This window comes from Barbus barbus (assembly GCF_936440315.1).
Source record: "Barbus barbus genome assembly, chromosome: 42".
NCBI classification, from domain to species: domain Eukaryota; kingdom Metazoa; phylum Chordata; class Actinopteri; order Cypriniformes; family Cyprinidae; genus Barbus; species Barbus barbus.
In genome coordinates, this window is record NC_136720.1 from 13,703,228 (window position 1) to 13,726,835 (window position 23,608).

Genomic DNA, 23,608 nt, shown 5'->3' on the forward strand with positions numbered 1-23,608 from the left:
GAGAGGGGAGGAGAGAGGAAGAGGGAGAGAGAGAGGGATCGAGAGAGTGTGCGACCAAAAACGATTTCTCTCTCACACGCACAGAGAGACAGATCTCGCTCTCCTGCAGTGGAGTGCTGGTGGCTCTTCTGGATTCTCTGTTTGCTCTCTTCCACTGGGAGAAAGGTAAGTTTCTCCTTCTGTCCTTCATCGCTCTAGAAATGTTTCATTGTAGAAGCTACAGCCTCACTGCAGATGCCTGAATCTCTTGATTTAGGTATACTCTATGTATGTGACAATCTCAGTCAGGTCCTTAAACATCTGTATTTGATTGATTACCACGGCTCGTGCTCTTGATTGTGCTAAACGGATGGTTGTGTATCTCAGACCTCTTCACACATTCACATATGTGTGGTGTGAGAAAAGCTCTGCATTTCAGACGCATTCTGCTCCTCTGGTAACCATGGCGAAGGCAGTCGGCGTAGCAGCCTGTGCGTTTTGAGATAATCAGGTGATCCGGATGCTTTAAGAGAAAAGCCCACAAAAACATTAACGTGACAGGTCATTTATCATGTTTTCACAGGCAAGTGTAATTGACTTCTTCAGAGCAACAGCACTGTGCCTGTGCCAAGACAGAAAATGGTGAAACATTTGGAAATTACAGTGAAATTGGCAAAGAATCACAAATGTCAACAGGTTATTTGGCATCTTTAAAAACATCTTAAAGAATTTGACTGATGGACATATAAGAAATCAAGTTTATGAGTATTTTGAGTGTGTATACTGATACTGCTAGCAGTGGATTCAATGAAACACCCAGCAATTTCCATGCACATACAGGCTAAACATAAATGGATTGCCTGCAACATAACATTGTTACTGAACACTGTGGCGACTGACAGCCATGAGGACGCAGAGAGCCGTTGATGTGGAAAATGATTGTGTACATGGAGTCAACAGTATTGAGCCCAGTGTTTCGTAGTGTGAGGGAATGGGAGGAGAAACATTGTGTAAAATAACAACACATTCAATGCTCCATCAAACCAGTCGATTGAGGTGATTTAGGGGTTCTGTAAAACTGGACATTGCCCTTGGTTTGATGTTATTGTGTCCAGTTGTCTACTGTACATGTTACAGTTTAATGAGTGCTCAATGTGACACCAAAACTACTGATTTTCACACAATGAAGTATTTATGTAAATCAATAATAATATAGATAAATGTATCACATAAACCTAGCGTACAACTACTGATGGTTGTTGGTGTGGTTTTATTGACATAGCAATGTTTTTCAACCACAGTACACAAATTACTGCAAAATCATCTTAAAAATATCTCTAAAACATGTTAATTAGACTAATATGTCTCAAATCCTAATTTAAGATATTTTACTACTAAAATTCTTTGTAGACTAGGATTAAGTTTGATTTCTATTTCTGTGTTTTTTGGTGAACCACACTAAATATTCTTTGTTTAGGACTAAGCTGTGTTTGGACCATGATACGCCAGACCATGGCTGTTCTTGTTCATGGTTGAGTTAATTTGAGGTTAAGGTTAGGCTAATGGCTTTCGCTGTCTCTAAAAACTTTTAGACTTTGTTTAAAGGAAAACTCCTGTGCTGTGTATGGCTGCAGGTCATAAATATCCCCTCCCCCATCTTGTTTATAGGATAAGAACTAGAAAGGCTCTGTGAATAAATCATTTGATTTCATAAAGGCGTGAACCAATGATTCCCACAGCCGTCATGCATGTCTAGAGGTCTGTTAAAATAATTGATATTATGATGGGTCGATCCATCACCACTTAAGAGGGTCCTCAGCACTAAACCTACTTTAAACACACATATTTGAGATAAGGAGATTTTGACCCTAATTCTGATCTTACAACTTTGTCTCAATTCCCTGCTCGGTTCAATCAGGTCCTCTCTCATCTGATAAAGTAGAATCACTATTTTGCCTTTCATCGGATAAGTAATGCATTGGATCAAAAATTCAGTTTACAAAAGATGGTGATGGCTGTGGTTCTCAACTGGTGGGTCCAGACAGGGTTGTGGACAGCTAGAAAAACTACAGTGCTGAAAGACACATTATAAAATACAATTGTGTATATAGGTATGAAGGCAAAATGACTAGTCCTTCAAACATTTAAAAGGGAGAGGAACATTTTTCCATGTCCAAAAGCCAGCTTTGGCAAGCATAAAAGTCTTCTTTAAAAAAAAAAATCTTACTGACCACAACTTTTGAATGGCAGTGTACTCAAAATACACCACTTTTTAATCTCTTTATATAACTTTATATAATGTGTTTGTGTCTGTAAATTTGCTGTTAGCTTATGTTTTTCACAGCAGCTATTAAACGTCTTCGAATTAATTAGTCATTTGCATATTAACTTTTAATTGTTCAGTTATACAGGAACCAATAATCCGTAATGATCACAAATATCATGGCTGATTCTTCTCACAAAGTCAAATCTGTTGCACATCCAACTGCATCTGTATTTTGACAAGTAAAATTAATTTTGTCGCTTGGTGCAAGAAATTAAACAGATGGCAACATGAACAGGCTGCTGAACGTATAAAACCAAATTTCAAAATAGATTTTGTATGATCGTTGGACCTTTACTGGATAGCCAATCCAAAATCTGGATCTTGAAACAAAACCATTTGAGAACCACTGAATTAGAGCAAAAATGACAATTGTGACAGTTTGGATGATAATTGCAAATGTTATTAGGATGATTATGAGTGTAAGAATTAAGTTTTAATGGGGGGATTGTTACAGACGCTCTATGGTGAAGGATAACTTCCCAAATATAAAAAACTCAACAATGGAGGGATTTCAGGCGAGGAATAAATGTGTGATGTTAAATAAGGAGTAGCTCTCGAGCACTCGCTTTTTCCCTTTTTCTGCTTGAGTGATTACATCCTGCTCTGGCAGGCCCTTTCTTTGCCACGCATGGTAGAACCAAATGACAATGAAAGAGGGAAGGTCTAATAGTAAAGCTCAATGCTATACAATCACTTATGTTTCCTGTTTGGCACTGACTCTGACACATGCACACAGCATCACAGTTTGTGATGCTGTTTAACAAGCTCCTGTGGGGTCTGACTTACTGAGGCATTTAGCACAGACAAAACTGTTCTTAAAACATTTCAGAAGGTGTGAAAGAAAAACCTAGGGGCTGGGAAAGCAAAGCTTCTGATAAATTTTCTGATAAATCTGACCTGTAGTAATGCTGTCTTTAATAGCGATGTTGTAGAAGACAGGACTCTATTCGCTCAAAGCAGATGGTGTGTGGTAATGAGTAAACAGTCTGAGTAGTGATGACGGTAATGACTATGACTCAGCCAGGTTTCAAATGCGCCCCTTGTGAAAAGATTACGTTTGTTAAAAAAGCTTCTGAAATGGTGAGGGGCATCAGAAATGGTGAGAGTATTATGGTGGTATGCAGTTTTTAATTCTGACACTACCATTCTGCTCAGCTATGCATCATAAGCAAATGTTCTGTACGCACAGAATAGCTGGATATCAAAATGTGCTGTGTACAAGCACAATATATTTTACAGGGTACTGCATCCTTTAATTCAGTATATTAGCATTGACCTTACTTTTTCATTGTGACATGGAATCAGTATTTTGTTTTATTTGATTGGACAATTGTTTTTTTTTTTTAAAGGAATTCATATTTTTTGAGCAAGGATGCATTAAATTGATCAAAAGTGACAGTAGAGACATACTTTTTTTTCCACAAAAACAGCTAAAAAAAAATCAACATTGGTAATAGTAAGAAGTGTTTCTTGAGCACCAAATCAGCATATTAGAGTGATTTCTGAAAGACTGGTGTAATGGCTGCTGAAAATTCATCACAAGAATAAATAACATTTTAATATAGTCAAATAGACAAGCTAGTTCAATTGTAATAATTTTGTAATAATGTTTTACTATATTTTTGATCAAATAAATGTAGCTTTGAAGAGACTTTAAAACATCTTTAGACTGTGGCAGATGTTTGGATTTTCTCACAAAGACAAATCTGAGATCCATCAATCTTTTTTAAACCCATTTACCTAGAGCCAGTTAGTTGGTTTAATCTAGTAAGCAAACCTCATTAAGCTGTGAGGTCTTTAAAAAGACTCTTGAGGGAGGCCATTTCTGCGATACAGATGGCATTGAGAGACGGATGAGACACAATGGGGTTACAGAAAGAAATGAAATGAAATAACTTCAAAATACTTATCCCACTATTTACTGACCAAAAACAACTGATGTTATTCCCAGTGGGAGAGTAGAAAGTTTAGTGCAGTTTCAAGAACAAATCAATTGCGTGAGGGGGAGAGAAAGTGAGCGAGAGAGAGGGACGCGGGGGTGGCGAAGAAAGAAAAAAGAGTCCAAGTCTCACTCCGAGAGAAATTCCATCAAATTCAACTCCTCTCACTGAGGCTACAGGCCATCAGCTTTATACTCCAAAATTAGCCCACAGCTCCACAAAGAAACCGGGCCTCTATGCGTCCTACTACACCACCCCCATATATACATACACCGCCACAAAGAGACCTCTGGTCTCCCATTAGTATTCTTCAAGAGCCCTGCTTCTATAATTGCTCTGTCAATGGCAAGTTGAGGCCACCTCTGTCACAGCAAGAAGATGCGAATTTGGTATAAACTCAGAGTATTAAACTTAAACTGGTCCTCATACAGGTGTAATGGGAAAAGAGCTGTAATATAACTTACTTGAAGTGAACTGACAAGATATCAATGTTTTTTGCATCTCTAGGTTATTTGCAACAGAAGCCTGGTGCATCTGGTGGGCATTCCTTGATAATTCAGACACCATGTGAGCAGTGGTCCGTGACGAGATTAGAGGGGCAGAATGCTTCTTCTGCGTGGGACTCTTGTGGTCTTCTTTCTCTTCAGCTCTGTCAGTGGGTTTTTCAGCAATTCTGAGCCAAAACCGACGACCCAGACCAAGGCAGGCTCCAAAGGATGGGGCATGCCCATCTATGAAACATTGAAATCTAACATTCCATTGTTTGGTTTGGGATCACGGTTTTTATTCGGTGACACTAAAGGGTCTGCTACGACAAAGGTGAGCACAACTTTCCCAGAAGCAACTACACAAGACTATACTCTTTCTTCGAAGGACTTGAGCCCAAAATACCAGCCGACCACAACCTCGTTTGAGGAACGTCAAAGCAGCACTGTCCAGATAGGCACCCTTCTGCCTTTAAAATCAGCAAAACTGCCAATAATTGACTTACTCAGGAACAAACCACAAATAGATAGACCAGAACCTCCTAAAGTTGATCAAAGCTATGATCTTGATCTCTGGCCCCCCAATAATGGCCAAAGCACAGCGAAAACCCCACAAACGACGATATCTAAACCAGAAACACAAACATACACTGTATCCACGGCTCAGAGAACCAGCATCACACACACTACAACATTGAGACAGATTACGGAAACCATGAACCCTTACAGTGACCAAACTGTACCCACAGACACTCAGTCAACAATGTCAGACATAACGACACAAACATACACTGTATCCACTGCTCAGAATACCAGCATCATGCAAACTACAGCACTGAGACTGATGACGGAAACCATGAACCCTTACAGTAGCCAAACCGTACCCATAGACACTCAGGCAACAACGTCACAACTAACGATACCTTCGTTTCAAACCACACATTTTATCACACCAGCAGAACCAGAAGTATCTACTGAAACTTTGACCACTATCAGCACTCGACAAAATACATTGAGTACAACAAACTTGGCCTCGAAACCAGAATGGACAACTTTTAAAACCACTGACAAGGCTCTGGATGGATTTACGTGGGTAGAGCAGACCACAGGCCCATCAGAAGGGGGAAGACTGCAAAGTGTTGGCCCAGATCCTACTCCCTCCCTGCCTGCAGGAGGTTAGTCAACCCCTCCCTGTCTTTTCATTTCCAATCCAAGCATGTGATCTAAGATAACCAAAAATTGACAAATTCGACCCCTCCTTAGCTGGCATGGGTGTATTACATTTGTTCTTTTGTTATACCTTTATTTAAGGTGAAAATGGGTGTTTAATGAATTGCAGAGCCTTATTGATTACCAGTCAAGGGTTAGCAGTGGAATCAATGAGGCTGATGAATTGATTAATAGCCTCAGAGTACCTAAAATATGCAAACTGTTGTCAATAATTAGTGTAAAGAATTAGTTTAATTTGATTGTAAGAAGAGGAACCGCCCCATGATGGCTGATGTCTGTTTATATAGTTAGTCTGTGAGCTTTGTTCCTGGCAAGGAAACATAGGTTATATTTAGAATATCATACTATTGGACTACAGTATGTATACAGTTAGACAAATGTGACCCCAAAAATCAAGGCAAATTTGATTTTGTGTGAAAAAAAGATTACTATATAGTGCAAATAAATCTCATTCTTATAACAATAGTGCAGAAAAAATATTTAATTTACTAAATTAAATTAATCTACTAAATATAATAGAAGATTGTTTTACTGAATTTAATTTATGCAGATTTTAATAAAATACAATCATTTTTACAGTAATGAAAATTAGATTTTTATTGTGCATTACAGTAATGACAATTTAAGGGAAAAACTATATGTCATGAAAAAAATAATGATAATTTAAAAAACTATATCTACATTGTACAAAAATGTTATATACAATATGTACATGATAGGTATGGAGTACCTACAGTACGTTACCTGCTACATTTACTGTATACTGCATCCAATAATTCTCCACTTGATCAACTACAAGTACTGTAATATTAGCCGTAATCTTATTCTTGGCTTATGTGCAGGAACTGCTTAATATTTTTACAGAAAACTGCTTTAACAATCCAAATGTAGATATTTACATATTTATGTCTGACCAAACCTAATGTTATGAAGTCAGCAATGACAAAAATGTACTTTAGTATACTACTGTTTGAAATGTTTACTGCATATTTTGTAATGTTGTTGCAAAAAAAAGAGGCATACTATTTTGCATACTATTTAAAAAAAAAATGCAGTAAGCATTATTACCATTACGAACACTGGCATCATTTAAGGTCAAATTTGGTCTTTATAACCCACTGCAGGGTCACCTTTTTGCAAAGGCTTGCAACATTTTGAACCAAGGTCAACACTGACTATACTTTAGTCATTAAATCATTAAAGAGAAGATCTAGACCTAAGCCCATGATACGATCCAGACCTCAATCAATACACACCTCCTTGAGGTGATCATAAACTAAAACTCTCCAGATATCTGTGAAAATAGTGTGCCAGTCAGACACCTAGATATGGTGTATGTGAGGTGGCCAAGCATGCTAACCAGTATTGACATGGCTCTGTTTGATATCTAGAGCTCAGGGAGCGGTAAGACAGGTGTGTATGTGTACAGTAAGCACGGGATTTGCACTGGAGAAGCAGCCAGTTGTGATCAGTTCCCATGGCAGAGTCAGCAGAGCCAGTGAATCCTCAGGGACAATGTTTTTCCGCACCGCCTGTTCATGGATGCTGAGCATGCCTCTCTCAACATTTAGTCCCCTTTTCTCAATTTGCTCTATCCATCCTCTCTCGCAGTAATAGGCCTCTCCTGACATTTACTGGGCATCTCTTTTTTTTTCCTGCAATAAGTCTCATTTAGCCCTTCAGTCTTATGTTTTCTTTCAACCTCTCCTGGCTCCCAGAGACGTATTTTTCCATGTCCTTCTCTTTTCCTTTCCTTTTGAAATCATTGAATCTTTTTTTTAGATGATGGAGAAAGGAAATGCATAGAGATTTTCAGAAAAAGATATGGGGAGTCAAAATATTATCTTTTGTGTATATATACATATAGCGGGTAAAATAAGTATTGAACATGTCACCATTTTTCTCAGTAAATATATTTCTAAAGGTGCTGTTGACATGAAATTTTCACCAGATGTCAATAATAACCCAAGTAATCCATACATACAAAGAAAACCAAACAAATAATTTCAGAAATGAAGTATCTTAAGAGTGTAGTTCAGTGAGTTTCTTTCCAATGTGGAACATAAAATATTTTAAAAGAAAGCTGGTAATCAAATGGTTGCCCCATTGACTTCCATAGTCTTCCATTGACTTCCATTTTTTTTCCAACATACTTCAAAATATATATATTTTTTGTATTCCACAGAAGAAATCATTTTTGAGGGACTATCCGTTTAAGCCAATCAGTAAACATTTGACAGATGTAAATGAGTCACACAAGTGAAAGGTGCCATAGAATGCATTGATACAATATTTTAAATTGTTCTCTAATATCTACTTAGAAGATGTGTGGCTTAGGTAAGGGCAAAAATTATCCAGAAACGGTTTTACATGTCCATTACAACCCTAGGATTTCTCCCTAGAGTGAAATGGTCTGTTATTACCTTATTTGGAAGGGTTATGAATAATAATGTTGAGCTCTGCTCTGATTGGCTGTTTCACAGTGCCGACTCATTTCAGTAGCTCACAGGAAGGAAACACAGGGAAAATATATATTTACGTAAATACTTTCTCACGCAGTTATACCGTTGGGTAATTATACTGTAAATAAAATGCGGGCATCAGGCAGCCGTTATTAATATGCTGGGCATTGAAACTGCTTTCAAATGCTTTTAGTTTCACTTTCACTTTCAGATTCGAGATCGCACAAACTCTGTTTATTCTATGGAGCAGCAGTACTTACCACACATTTTACAAGATCAGATGCTTGTCAGTGGTGCTCAGGATCTGTAAATCATTCGCCATCATCCTCAGGCATCTCTCCTTACTCTGTTTATGTGGTAAGTGAAATCTTGTGTACTGTAACAGGCTACAGCTAGCAAGGAGCTAACCATGTCCCTTTAGTGGCCGCATTATTTTATTAGAACGTGTTATTCGCTTTCCGTGCCTTTCTGAATACACTGCACTTCACATCTCCTGCACACCCTGGAACATAACATTTATTTCCATGATCTGCCATTTTCGCTGTTGTCCTCGCTTGTTTCGTCACAATATCTGCAGAACTTCTGATGATTCGGTTGGCGGCTGGCCTAGAACATGGGCAGGTATATGCAAATGTTGGGAGCATACATGATCCCGACTGTAACGTCACAGTCGGTGTTATGTTCTGATTCGCCTATTTTTCAGTGGTCTTGCATTCACGAGATTTACATAAGAAGGAGGAAACAATGGTGTTTGGGGATCACTGTATGTCATTTCCATGTACAGAACTGTTATTATTCAATTATGCCAAGGTAAATATAGTTTTCCATTCTATGGCACCTTTAAAGACAATTTAGTATTGTGGCACTATATAAACAGTGTAAATTTAGCAACAGATACATCAAATAGGATTTTACATAAATATGCTCCCTGCACCTCTAGAAGGCACTACAGAAACATTGCTCGTACTCTAAAGAGCATGTTACACTGCCTCTGCATTTGTGGGTATGGGGGTGTGTGAAACAGCAAATGATCGACTAATGTTTGGGTCACCTTGTCTTCTGGAAGTGCAGGCTGCCACAAATTGCTTATCCCCCACCTCAAAAACACGCCGTAGCTGAGAGCAAGGTCAATTACCACACTGGAACTGAGAGGAGGAGGGGAGGCTGGGAAAGAAGAGAGCATTAAACAGGAAAGAAAGGAGTGTTGGAATAGTGATAGACTGGAAAGGGAAACAAGCCTGAATCTTTCAAACACTGTCTGGGTCATATGCAGGGTTGCCAGGTCTGCGAAATAAAACTAGTCTAAAGGCCATTCAAAAATAGCTTAAAACTAGTCTAATGGCCCAATCCCAATCAAACCCAAAATATGCCACTCCAATTCTTAAAATACATGATTTACAGTTACTGTTATGTGTTATACAAATTAAAAATCACTATATCATTACCACAGTCTGTTTTCATAAAGCCTCCCTACCAGTATCCCACTGATACAAAATCCATCATCTAGCACAATTTTAGCATTGATCATTGATGGATAAAAAATGGGTAAAATATTTCAATATGTTTCAGTCAAATACAACTTTTTCAATACGGCAAACCTTTATACTGCAAGAAAAACCGTTTAAAAGCAACAGTTTACAAGTAGTGCATTTCTGTGGACTTGGAAACCCTGATCATACATCACACTATCACACTAAAATCAAAAGAAAAAAAACATACATGCTTACATATTTTTTACCACTCATAATGTGGAGAAATCTCATTCTTATTTATCTACAATTTCCAATAATTGTACAATTATTTAGTGAAGTGAAGTGACATACTGCCAAGTATGGTGACCCATACTCGGAATTCGTGCTCTGCATTTAACCCATCCAACGTGCACACACACAGCAGTGAACACACACACACCGTGAACACACACCCGGAGCAGTGGGCAGCCATGCTGCGGCGCCCGGGGAGCAGTTGGGGGTTCAGTGCTTTGCTCAAGGGCACCTCAGTCGTGGTATTGAGGGTGGAGCGAGCGCTGGACATTCACTCCCCCACCTACAATCCCTGCCGGCCTGAGACTCGAACTCGCAACCTTTGGATTACGAGTCCAACTCTCTAACCATTAGGCCACGACTTCCCTATGTGAACTATATTTATGTGAATTAAAATAAACTTTTTCCAGACAATTATAGAATTATAGTTATGAAAAATGAGTTTCTCATACGACAATGAGAATTAGGTTGGGAAACGTTTAATTGTAATGAAAAATATTACAAAATCTTCATCACTTTGCAAATTCTGTATGTATTTCTTTGGGATGAAATAGCACTGAACTCTAGGGTTGTTAATATGTTAGATCATAAACTAAACGGTTGTCAAGGTTACGGCTCTCAGGCTGGTTACAATGTGATTGTTGTCATGGCAACACTGCTGAAAAGTGCTATGTAGTATATTGTTGACAGCGTGTTTTGGGTACGGACAGAGGCATGTGCAGGCTATCACTAAAACATACACACACTCACAAACAATACACTTAAAGTATTTACCTCACTGTCATTTCATAGAAGGTTAATCCTAAAATTAGGCTCTCTCAAAGCGTCTAGACTAACTAAATCATTACTGCCTGTTTGGAGATTGTGTGTGACTTCACTGAATCCAAATAAAAGGAAATTTAGCAATGTTTTTTAGCCTAAAAATCCTTTTTTTAATTAAATTCAGACTGGCATTTTGTACTTGAACATACTGCAATGTGTTCATAATCTCACACACATACACATTCAGCCCCATGAGGGAGATTAAATGATTTATGTCACACTGTACAGGGGTCAAAATTAAAAATTCTGATCTAATTCCCTCTTTATTAATGGTGACCAGGGAGAGAGGAGCAGGAGGAGGGGTAGAAGAGAACAAGGCAGGAAGATGAAGGTCAAGAGGGTTGCTTAGATGAATAACTAGCTCTGAGAGAACATTTCTCATCATCTAATGAGGATTGGTGATCCGGGTGGTTCTGACGGAGAGTGATGGGGGACGTTTGACGCTTCATTGGAACACAGCTGGTGTAATAGTCAGAATCTCTAAATCACCCATCAAGAGACAGCGGAGAGTAATTCAGTACAAGGCTAATGTTGGGGAAATGCATAGATACATAGAAATAAAAAAAAATGGATAGATAAATATATGAATTAAAAATAAATTACAGATTTAAGACAATTAAGATTGCGAATCCAGGTTTGCTTGTAGAGTTGCACAATTTAGCCAAAATTGTGTGATATCAAAATAGCTATAATTACAAATAATAACTAATTGTTGTTATTATTGTTGTTGTTGTTATTGTTATAGAAGCAAAAGAGGAAAACAAATACTATTAAAATATATCACTGTAAAATAAAAAATCTAAACAATTATATATAATACTAATATTTATGGCTGGCTGAATTTCTTTCTTGTTGACGAAAAACCACAAGGAGCTCTTAAAGGTTCTCTTTTGTTAAAGGGATAGTTCACCCAAAAATGTTATGTCGTTTCAAACCTGTATGAGTTTCTTTCTTAGAATACTGGTATTCAAACAGTTGATGGTCCCCATTGACTTCCGTAGTATTTACTTCCCTATGATGGAAGTTAATAGGGACCCACAACCGTTTGGTTCTTCAAAATATCTTCTTTTGTGTTCAACATAAGAAAGAAACTTATACAGGTTTGGAACGACATTAGGGTGAGTGATGACAAAATTTTCGTTTTTGGGTGAACTATTCCTTTAAGCACATCTCATTACATATATGGGAAGTATGTTGGATGGATGGATGGATGGATGGATGGATGCTGTAGATATAATAGGAATAGATAAATATATAGATAGATTAATGGAAAGATATTGATGGATTAGATGTGGGTTGATGGATGGAGATGGATGAATATATAGATGATAGATAAATAGATATACAGTAGATAGAATAGATAGATATGGATGGATGGATTGATATAGACGGCTACATAAAAATGTAAATGGATGGATAAAGATCGATATAGATGGATTAGACAGATGGAAGGGATAGACAGACAGAAAGACAGATCGATCTAGATTTTCTCTCACAGAGAATCATGGAATCAAGTGGTGGCCAAGTTATGCTTGATGGTTTAGCATGAGTGAACCCCTGTCAAGAGAAGATGAGTAGAGCTGTGCACAATCACACACACACACACACACTCACTGTCCTTTTGTAGGCTCCCTACTTGGTTTGGTGCAGAGCTCATTATTCATGCTAATGAGAGACAGTATCAGCACCAGAACGAAGATCTGCTGTGATCAGACTTGAAACGTGCATCCTGACAATAAACAAAAAAGAATATCATGCAGGTCTTAAGCAGTTACCACAAGGAATTAATGTAGACACACAAACAGTCTTCAAGTCACCCTAAAGGTTATGTTTGTGTCTAAGCAATGAAATCTTTTTACACTCAGCCTAAGGTACACACAAATCTGCACACTTATTTGGGCACATTGACGCTACACATCCATACATAGTCCATACGCACACGTATGCCCAAACATCTGCATAGTTAAACATTTGGGAATGTAATATTCCAAAAAGAATAAAGTCTATTAAGTCCGTAAAGTCTATTAATAAAAAATGTAACAAACACGGAAGCTTGATGTGTGGTGCTTAATAGGATAAGCTATTTGAGTTGGATCTGTGGGAATCACTGACCAGTGACCAGATATTAACACTCTGGCCTCATTGTGTCAGGTCTCTTTTCGGTCCTAGTAAGGTATGTGTGAGATTTACAAAGCCACACACAACCTAGTGTCTGTTTATAGCTTTTTCTCATAGGAAAGTTTTGCTTCGGATTAGTCCGATAATCCTGCTTCGTCACAAAGATAAGGTTTTCGTTTCTGATCCGTAATGAAGCTCAGTCGCTTAAGAGTGGGCTGCGCATATTCCAACATGAAAGTCAAGTTATTGTAATTAAACGATGCCAACTCCAGTGACACTGAATCCTGGCCCGGCATACTGCAGAAATCTGTTTGACATAACTAGGTTAGAAAATGCTCCTGTTTCTCCATTCTTTCAGTCATAACTTTCATTCAGCACCACATTCTCAGACTTGTGTGCTCTGTTTTCCCAGCAGGCTTTCCATGGGAGGAAGGTGATAAGGAAACGGGGAAGAGTGCTGATCTGACAACACAACACAATTATACTCTGATTTTCATCTCAGGACATGAACCAGTTTTCAAAATACAAGTATAATGGAGAAACTTTCGACCTGAGTAAATAGAACTACATTCTAGCCGCCCAGACTAATTTGTTACAGGAATAGTTCACACAAAATGAAAAATTAGTAGTTTACCCAAATTTAATAGTTTACCCAACTTAATGTCATTCCAAACATGTATTTTATTACAAAAGTATCAGTCCACAAAAGTAAATGGCCACTTGAACACTTGAGCCAGCCAAATACAGGAAAGCAGACAAGTGCTCAAGTACAAAGACCGCAAGTGTGGAGCAGGCCCATTGTCTCAAGAACCAGAGCAGTTGAATTTGTGAATCTTTTAATTTGTGACTTCACTGGATCAGCCAGTTAGCCCAAAATATCTGATTCAAAAGAACAATTTGTTCACAAATCTGACACAACTTCACTCATTAACTGCCATAAATACTTCAGGCACAGCTAGGATGGATGTCAGGATTTTCAGCAAATAAAGACTTTTATTTTGGTATTTCTCACACAAAACCAGCATATGACTTCAGAAGAGTTGGAATATAGTGCATATGGACGACATTTATGATATGTTTTTGAACTATTTTTGGATATTCAAAGCTCTAATATTCATTATAAGTGTATATAAAAAAGGTTCATCAGTACATTCTGTGAAATTTCTGGTTTTGGACTTTGAATAAGTCCTATTTCTTAGAAGCAACATGAGGATAGGTAGATTTTGAGTAAAATATCCCTTTAAGAATGTTATACCAGCTCTCCGTTGGTTGAACAAACAGATAGTCCTGCCTCAAAACAAACATTATTGAGCCTGTGTAGCTGTGTCTGATTGGTTGGGATGGGATGATACATTTTCTAAAGGAATCCATCTTGAAATGGCTTACTTGTTTCTGCACATTATACTGGATTAGGAGAAAGTATTTTAATATTAAATAATATGCACATCGGCTGGAAAGATGTAATATGTTTCCCAAACACAGTAACAAGTGAGCCAACTTGTCTTGTTTCCTTCACTGAAAGATTAAAGTCAAACGCTTCCTCCTCCTCTACATGATTTGGAGGAAGATATCTGTTGGTATGGTATGGCCAAGTGCACCACGTCCAACCGCCTGTTACCTGGCAGTAATTGCTTCCAGAGGGAGGAGAAACGAGCACTTTTATCTCATAGTTGGCACCTCCTACAAACAAGCCGACCACTAACTGCCCAAGAGAGCTGTTACGCAACGCGTCTCAGTAGATCAGCACTATCAACATATGGTGTTAAGTGTGCCATTTTACGTCACCTTCCCTGTTGATCATGAGGTATATCTTAGACCCAACTTCTCTTCTGTGGCACCTAACCTACTTTCTTCCTGCTGCATTCAATGGGATAACCTAAATTCCATTAATAGATGGACAAAATATGCCACAATGATCCAAGAACCAGGTTGCGAGAATATCTGTGTGTTTATGGGCTGTCTCGTAAAGTAAACTGCATGCAGAGATCCGACCCACAAAACTGCAGCTGCTGTATCTCAAATTAAAGATGCAAAATATTTCGAAATCTAGCACACACATTCACCTCACCCGAAAACTGAATGTGGGAAGGAAGTCTTCCTGTCTCCTTCATTTCTCCTTCACTGCCCTCTTCTTTAAGTCAGCATTCCCAGGCCTCATCAATATGAATGGGATCATCCTACCCTGCTGTCCACTCATCTATTATTAGAGAGAGCAGAAATTGAAAGTGAGGCAGGATAGATTAAATCTCAATGAGTACTTGTAACAAAATCACAGCACTGTATTCCATAATTAAGCAGAGGGTGTTGTTATTATCGGATCAGGGAGTCATGTCCGAATTCCTACTCCTAAAACACTTGTTGCTGGTTCACATTCTGACACCCTGGAAAACTCCCAGATCCTCTTTACACCTCCGTCTTGGGTGATTCAATCAGCATACGTATTGGTGTATGCTAATTACAAACAAAAAAAGATAGCACTTTAATATAGGGACCAATTCTCACTATTAACTAGTTGCTTATTAGCATGCCTATTATTAACATATTGGCTGTTTATTAGTACTTACAAAACATTTATTCTGCATGACCATATTCTGCATCCCTAATCCTAACCAATACCTAAACTTAACTACTACCTTACTATTAATAAACAGCAAATTAGGAGTTTATTGAGGGAAAAGTCATAATTAATTGTTTGTTAATAGCCTATTAGCATATTGGCTGTTTATTAGTACTTAGAAAGCACATATTCGGCATGACCATATTCTACATCCCTAATTATACCCAATTTAACAACCACCTTACGAACTATTAATAAACAGCAGATTAGGAGTTTGAGGCGAAAGTTGTAGTTAATGGCTTGTTTATAGCGAGAATTGGACCTTAAAATAAAATGTAACCATGGAATAAAAACTATTTAATTTAGTGACAACATGTCTGAACAGACTTTGTGGGCAAAAACATTTAACCCAAAATCTTAGATGTCTGTATAGACTCACCCAGGGTGGCACCATCAATGCTTGACCCTACCTATCATTTGAAAGGAATATCCATTAACCCCATGTGGATCAGTGGAGTTGTTTTCCTATGGTCTGCTTCCTGTCCCCTCCTCCTGAACTTCCATCCAGTACTATTACAATGCATGGCCATAACAATAACATTATGGAAACCCCAAGGGAGGATGATGTTAACCTGGCCTTTAATTCCTGCTATGTTTACATGTCTGTGTTCTCTAGAGGAATTTAGTTTTGATAGATGTGCACACAGTTTCACAAATAGAGTGTCATCCAGTGTGTGCAGGGATCAGTGTCATTGAGATTTGATTGATTCCTGGACTGAAACTCTGGCTTGCATCCAGAAACTAGTCATATTTTCCACACCCCTGAGGGTGGAGGGCACAAGCAAGCGAAAGGAAATGAAGAGGGAGGACGTATGAAGCTCCTGCCACAACAAACCCTCTTATCAGGGCCCGGCCTTCTCGCCACCCTCTTCCTGTGTCTGCCTACCATACACTTTCTTCTCATGTCAGAGTGACGCACTGCTCACAGCCTTTAGTTAATCAAACACTAATTATTCTCATAAAGACAGCTGGACACTTTCTAAAGCTGGATTTCATGCCATCTAGAGCTCATTTGACTTAGATTGGCATTTGATAGCATCTAGAAAGCAAGAAACTACCCTGCTGAGTCCAGCATTAATTTCCATGGTGGTATAAACTGGTTTCTTCTAGCTATGCTGATCTTTTAAACAGGGCATTTGAGACAGAATTTTATAATTTTTTGCTTATTGTTCTTGTTCAGTCTTTATACTTACAGTCTTTAATTGGTCTTGTTAGGTCTTTAATAATTCTGAAGCAGTTGTGTGTGGTATAAATATGAGGAATTCTTAACTCAACAAGCACAAATATATCCATTTAGCCAGTTAGCAAAAATATTTCCTATTTCCTAAATCAGGAATCTTTAAGACTAGGTTGTTTAAGATTTTAAACACAAGTTGTACATTCTTGTGCAAACATTGAATTGAGTTAAAATAACTTGCGTAATTCATTCCTGTAATGGTGAAGATTAATTTTCAGCTTCCATTACTCCAATCGTCAATGTCACATGTTCCTTCATTCATATGCTGATTTGGTGCTCAAGAAATATGTATTATTATAATTAAGTTTAAAACACTTGTGTTGCTTATTTTTGGGGAAACCTTTGTGTAACTACTTTGAAACTGAACAGAGTTTATTTAAAATAGTATTTACTGTCACTTTTGACACGTGTGACATTTCCTTTCTGTCAAACTTTATTGCAAAACTTTTGACGCAGAAAGAATGACACCAAAAACATTTTAAGATTAGCACATTCATATATGAAGACAGGGAAACACAAACAGCAAAACAGGAGAATGAATTAAAGCCGTTTAATTCATCTTTAAGAATACAGCCAAAGCAACATGTTAAATTCAATGGGTCTTACATTTTATTCATTAAAACACATCCAGAACAAATTTCTATATAAATCATTTTCAAATCCTTTTTGTATGTACGTACATGTCGCGTTGAAATCAGTTTGGCAATTTACATATGAATGCTTTTGTAGGATTTACACAGAAATTCATTCTGCGCATTCTTCTTGAATAAAGCACATCAAGAATGGGTATTTTTTTGTGTATGAACAACAAATGGATATTTTTCAGGAATTAACAACATAAAGGAGTAAAGAAAATAAGAGCTGAACATCCATTCAGACAGTTTTATTGAAAAGAAATCATGTCAGTGTATTCCAATTCCAAAGTTTGCTGCAAACAGGAGTCGGCTGTAACCTATATTTAATATAAGTGGATAAACAGCCATCTTGATGTCAAGCTATAGATCTAATGAGCACTGCTTGGTGGTTAGTGTTGTGGTAGTGTTGATTATAGAGAAGCATCTAATGAGCAGTGTGTGGCTGTCACACACACGCTACCATTAATCAAGAGCAACTAGGTTTGATTATCTACTCCCACCATCAAAAAAAAACACACACAAAAAAAACACATTGACATCAAAATAGAAGCCAATACTCACCACTGACTGGGCACGATGAGTATATTTAGCTATAGTGGTGGTCATCAACCAAAAAGGCCAAAACCAGCGCAAAAAATACCAGACCCACCTTTGGGAGTGACCCATGATTCTATGTTGGCCTCTGCTTTTTTAAAAGGAGGAAGGTCATAAACAAAGTAGTTAATTTGGCTCTGGGTGTAACAGGAAATTGTCTGTCACTACCAACATATAAAAGCATACAGAAATGAAGCAGGGTCTTACCAGCACTCAACAACATTCAGACATGATGTATTCACCATTCACAATGTGGAGGTGGGTTGACGTCACACTTCAACAGTGAGAAAAATATGCCTGTGACATAACATTGTGAGATGAGAGCTATTTTTTAACACTTAATCTAATCCATTTTAATATATAATTGCATATAAATATACAGAAATATGCATTCAGAAATGTATGTAAAAGGAATGGGCAAAACATCATTTGTTTTCATCAGTTCATATTTGTGAATATAACAAAGATAAATTGGAAACAGGAATGGGGACTGGAAATTTGTTGATTTGTTTTGGAAAATGTCTAAATCGAGACACTGTAAAAGTTGGCATCAGCTAATCTTTGTTAGTCTTTGTTGGCCCATAATGCTCCATGATTTCTGTCTCAAGGCTTTAGTAAACTCACTAGCATTTTTATAAAGCCCTATCGTGGCAGCTAAGATGAGTTATGACTCTGATCTGCTCTGTAAAGGGTGTAATTAGATGTGTCAGTCTGAAGAGCTGACGTACATCTCCACGCTGTTATGCACAGGACTGATATGGCTATGGAAGCTAATATCATCCATCTCATATGGATTTGCACATCAGTTGAAAATGCACAGCAGGGCAATCATTCTAGGGAGATTTACATATTTTGAATGTCTTATGACATTTTACAGTGGCATATTAGATGCCACAAACAAACCTGTGTGGGTTTTCATAACGTGTGCATGCTCTACGGTGATGTTAGTTCATCTGAGGACTTGCTTTTGGATTGCTTATACATCACTTCCAAATAAAATGTTTGGTAAGCATTAGGAAGCCTTTTCAAGATTTGGAAATGGCTGTCACGTGGAACTTCACATGCTGTTCCAACTCTGTTAGGCTAAGAAACTCTAATGTATGTAACACTCCTCTGCACCAGAGCCAAGCCACAGAATCCAAAATCTAAAACAGCAGCCTCCTCCCAGAGCAATCTGCGTATCAAACAATACAATCACAATTACATTTATATACAAACAACAGATGTTGTATCTCCGCCTTTCATAGCAGCCCACCAATCCCTGCTACTTGGACAAATATGTTCACCAACGTTTTCTTCCCGTTAGAAATATCATATTGAGAGCTTTTACTTTTAGTAGGTTTAAAACACTAGACATTTCCCAAATTTAGGAATCTCCACATCTAAACCATTGGTTTTCCACTGTGAAACATGCTCAGCTGGGCAGACACCTCAAAAATGCCCTCTAGTGGTGATGTCTATCACAGAAAAACAAATCATAGGTTGCCAGAAGTTGGTGACAGTAATGACTGCCTTGGTTGTCTGTTCTGGAATATCCATTTTGTATGCACTCAAAAGTCCTCAAAAATAGGGCCCAATGTACTGTGCTAATATGAAGGAATTTAACATATTGAGTTTTCACAGGTGTTTTATGCATATTTTAAATTAGCCGTTGCATTGTGTTGTGTTTTAGGGTTAAAGGAAATGTCCATAAATGTAACAGAAAATGGTGGTAGAAATTCTGGTAGAAAATTACAAGTACCTGTACCAGTAAAAGTACCAGTACCAATTACCTTTTCTGTTTTTTACTGATTTATTTGTTTGTTCTTCTTAGTTTGTAACTAGCTTTCCATTCAACTTTTATATTTAACTGGGAGTCACTGAATAATTAAATCATGAGTAGTCTCCTGAGAATTAGTATCTGTAGTACATCTTTACATGTCTTCTTTACTAATAATGCAATGTGTTTGTTCTTCCTTTTAGAAATGGCCACCGCTACATCTGAAGACTGGCTGACAGATCTTACCCAAGAATCTGCACTCCCTGACTGCAATGCAGAACGTTCTGGAATCTGCAGTTCTAGTGACACTTGGCCCACCACCACCACTGTCCTGAGCAACAGCAGCAAAAATGACAGCACAACCACCCTCTCCACCAACCTCTCTCAAAGTCCCAACCCATTTCCAGCCCCACCTATGTTTGTGGCACTATATTCTGATTGGAACAGTGCCCTGGCTACATGGGGTTCAGCGTGGGAAGCACACATCTATGGCCTGGGCACTATGTTCTGTCTAGTCGCTTTGGCCTCCACCCTGAACCTCCTGTGCCTGCCCCTACAGTACCCATCAGGCTGTGGCTACTTCGCTCTGGTTAGTCTCTGCCTGGTGGCCGCTGGCTGCACTAGGGCCTTTGCTCTAGTGTACGATGCATACGGATACCAGGACCGCATTACATCTACAGAGGCTTCACGGTTACTTTACGAGGCACCATTTCCCTGCATGACTGCAGCCTTTGGCCTAGTATTCCTGCTCCTGTCAATGCGCTCTCGTATGCAGCTGTCCTATTCCGCCTTTCAGAGACCTTGTTTCCTGGCTTGCTTGGTGCTTCTGCACTTTGCTGCTGCTTTTGGCCCTGTTGCATTACTCCATGTTGACCAGCGAGTCTACCTGTTTCTGTCCTTGATCTCTAGAGGTGCCTTTGTGGCTCTGGCGACTTTCCTATCAGCTGCATATTTTGTGTTCTACTGCTATGTTCGTGCTGACTCCAAGCATATTTATCATCTGAACAACACATCACCAACACCAGCTGAACGCTACAACCGTTGCCCGTTTGCAGAGAGCCGAGATTGGGACCGGGCAGCAGCCGCAGTGTTACTCTGTGCTGTCTTCTCTCTGGCTTGTGCAGGGCTGCAACTCTACGCCATGCTGCATGCTCTCGGAATTACTGGAAGCGCTGAGTCCTTTCGGCCTTGGCCGTGGTGGACTTTTCAGTTCAGCTGCCGAGTCTGTGAAGCAGTGATTTGCCTCACACTGGTTCTGGTAGTTGCTCAACCAGTTTACTGTTCTGATCACCTTCCCCAGCCAGGAAGTTGCTGGACCGAACTCCTTGCAGCAAAGTCACCTATCATTCCTGGGAGCTACCAGTGGACTCTGTCTCACCAGGAGAAGCTGGCCATTTGTGATCCAATTGGGCACGGAGAGACAGAGTGCCTACCTTTGTACACACTGGTGGACGACCGTCTCAGCAGCTTGAATGGCCTTGACCTTTTATACCACAGCAACCGGGCATTGGCCTATCGTGACCTTGACCTGGACTTGCCCAACACTCAACCCAACACTGGTGCCCCTTCTGTGGGTTCATCCTGTACCAGCGACTCCACAGCGGACCTTCGCCCTCCTTCGCCCATAAATCTGCGTCGAAGCATTGATGAAGCACTGTTTAGTGAATCTCTATTTCCCATGAGTCTCTTCAGCCCCTTACGACCCTTCACCACTAGCGACCGCTCCCTGAATGGTAGAGAAACCAACTCCAGCGGTGCCCAAACCTTGAGAGACACCCTTACTCCTGATCCAGGCCTATACCGAACATCTTCATGTGTGGAAGTGCTACCCCAAGTTCCCCTTGCTTCTCAAGCCCAACCAGATGGTCCATCATTAGGTTTTCCTCCTTCCCCTTCTCCCTCACTGTCATCTTCAAGTTCCTGCTCATCTCCCGAGCGCTGGAGAGGCAGCTCCAGCTCCTGTTCCCTCTACAGACAGTCTCTGGGTGGCTCTTTGGTTTTGTGCTCTAGTCCGGAAGGACACCATCCACCACCATCTACCCTCAGTGGGGGTTCCAGCCACACTGCCAGCTCTGGCCACCAAAGGGGAAGCTTACAGAGACCCTACAGAACATTAAAGTCAGAAGAGAGTATGGACCAGCGGTCAGAGTTTGAGCAGCCTGTTCAAGAAGAATTTATCAGTATGTGCAGACAGATTGATGCTCTGAGCATCTGCAGTGAGACTATTGACCTCTAGGGGGAGACCTCTACTTTCAGACAAAATGATGTAATATGAAGGAACCAAAAGAGTTTTAGAGATATGATGAGCAGGTAATGGACAGATTAGGTGATTTGGTGAGTCTGTTTGCCAGGGTGTCAAAACACATTTGCTCTGTGTAGACATACAGGTAAATGTTTTGTGGTCTAGAACTGTGCCAAATGTTTCATTTTAAAAGGGTTGGTTTGCTTCTGTCAGGTAAGTTCTCCAAAGAGATGGATTCTGAAGTCAATATCCCTGTAAAGGTTTAAGAAGTGCCACCAATTGCCAGAAGCTTAGGCAGATTTTGTACAAAAGTTCTTTGATGATTGATAAAATTGTAATTGTAAAACATTTGTTTCAAACTTTCTCTATAATGCTAACAGTGACGTTTGTATAAATTTGTTCAAAATCACTTTTTGGTCTATATGATTAATACTGTGAGAGTGCAAACTACTGATAACCATACCGTTAAACAAATACTAGGCAACATAGCATCAGAAAATAGTTTCAAATTAAATACAGTACAGTATAACCTGTCAATCCAATTTTGTAAACCTTTAGAAAAGTTCATTGTGCTTCTGGTCTTTAGTTGCACAGTTAACTTCAAGTACCTGTTGTTTTTTGCAACAATGCATTATGTTGTTGAAAGGCCTAACAGTTTCATCAACTCGGGGGGGAAGGAAACTTCTCTTGAGATAAAAAGGAGGATGCAAGTATTCTTGCAGCATACTCTGCTGATAGCTAAAGTCCAGTCGTTCTGTAACACTTAACAAACTGAACTATAGCCTGCCATTTGTTTTCCTTTTTATAGTGTATATTTGATATAGAACTACAATTAATAATTTATTTATCTGCCAGGTCTTATGTCATGTTTTCAAAAACTCTATACACGGTTACTCAATACATATTAAAATGAAGAAAAATTACTTTGTACATTTTATAGCGTGCATGTTCTGAAAACGTGTGAGAAACTGCTGATACATCTAATGTTTGTCATTAGAGGCTGTTGGACATTTTAAATTTACAATAAATATTTTGAAAACTGACATTTGTCTCATGCTAAAATATTTCACACACATAAAACAACCAAAACTAAGTAACAGATTAAGTACTTTTATTTATTTTTTAAACAATATTGAATAGGATATGCAACGTCGAGTGTTGAGTACACTGCGGTAAACAAACTTGGCTCTTGAGTTGTCAGAGACTGTGACTGTGGGAAAAGCAACACACTAACAAACATCCAGTTGATGTAAAGGATGCAAATTGTGTCTTTGTACATCGTTATACTGAGAAAGCTTGAATAATCATCCACATATTTAATGCGGAGATATAAAATAAAAAATTCTAGCAGAAACTTTGAAAAGCTAAACAAATAGTACTGAAAATGTATTACAAAAAC

At 38.8% G+C, this 23,608-nt stretch overlaps 1 protein-coding gene across 1 annotated transcript; it reads left to right on the forward strand.

Annotated features, from left to right (window-relative positions):
• Positions 1 to 23,251, forward strand: LOC306861129 (proline-rich transmembrane protein 4-like). The gene is made up of 3 exons (XM_079403221.1): positions 1 to 165; positions 4,753 to 5,905; positions 20,171 to 23,251. Exons 2-3 carry the CDS (start codon positions 4,849 to 4,851, stop codon positions 22,201 to 22,203), a joined length of 3,090 nt encoding a protein of 1,029 aa, XP_079259347.1. The 5' UTR covers positions 1 to 165; positions 4,753 to 4,848; the 3' UTR covers positions 22,204 to 23,251.
• The last annotated feature ends 357 nt before the right edge of the window (positions 23,252 to 23,608 follow it).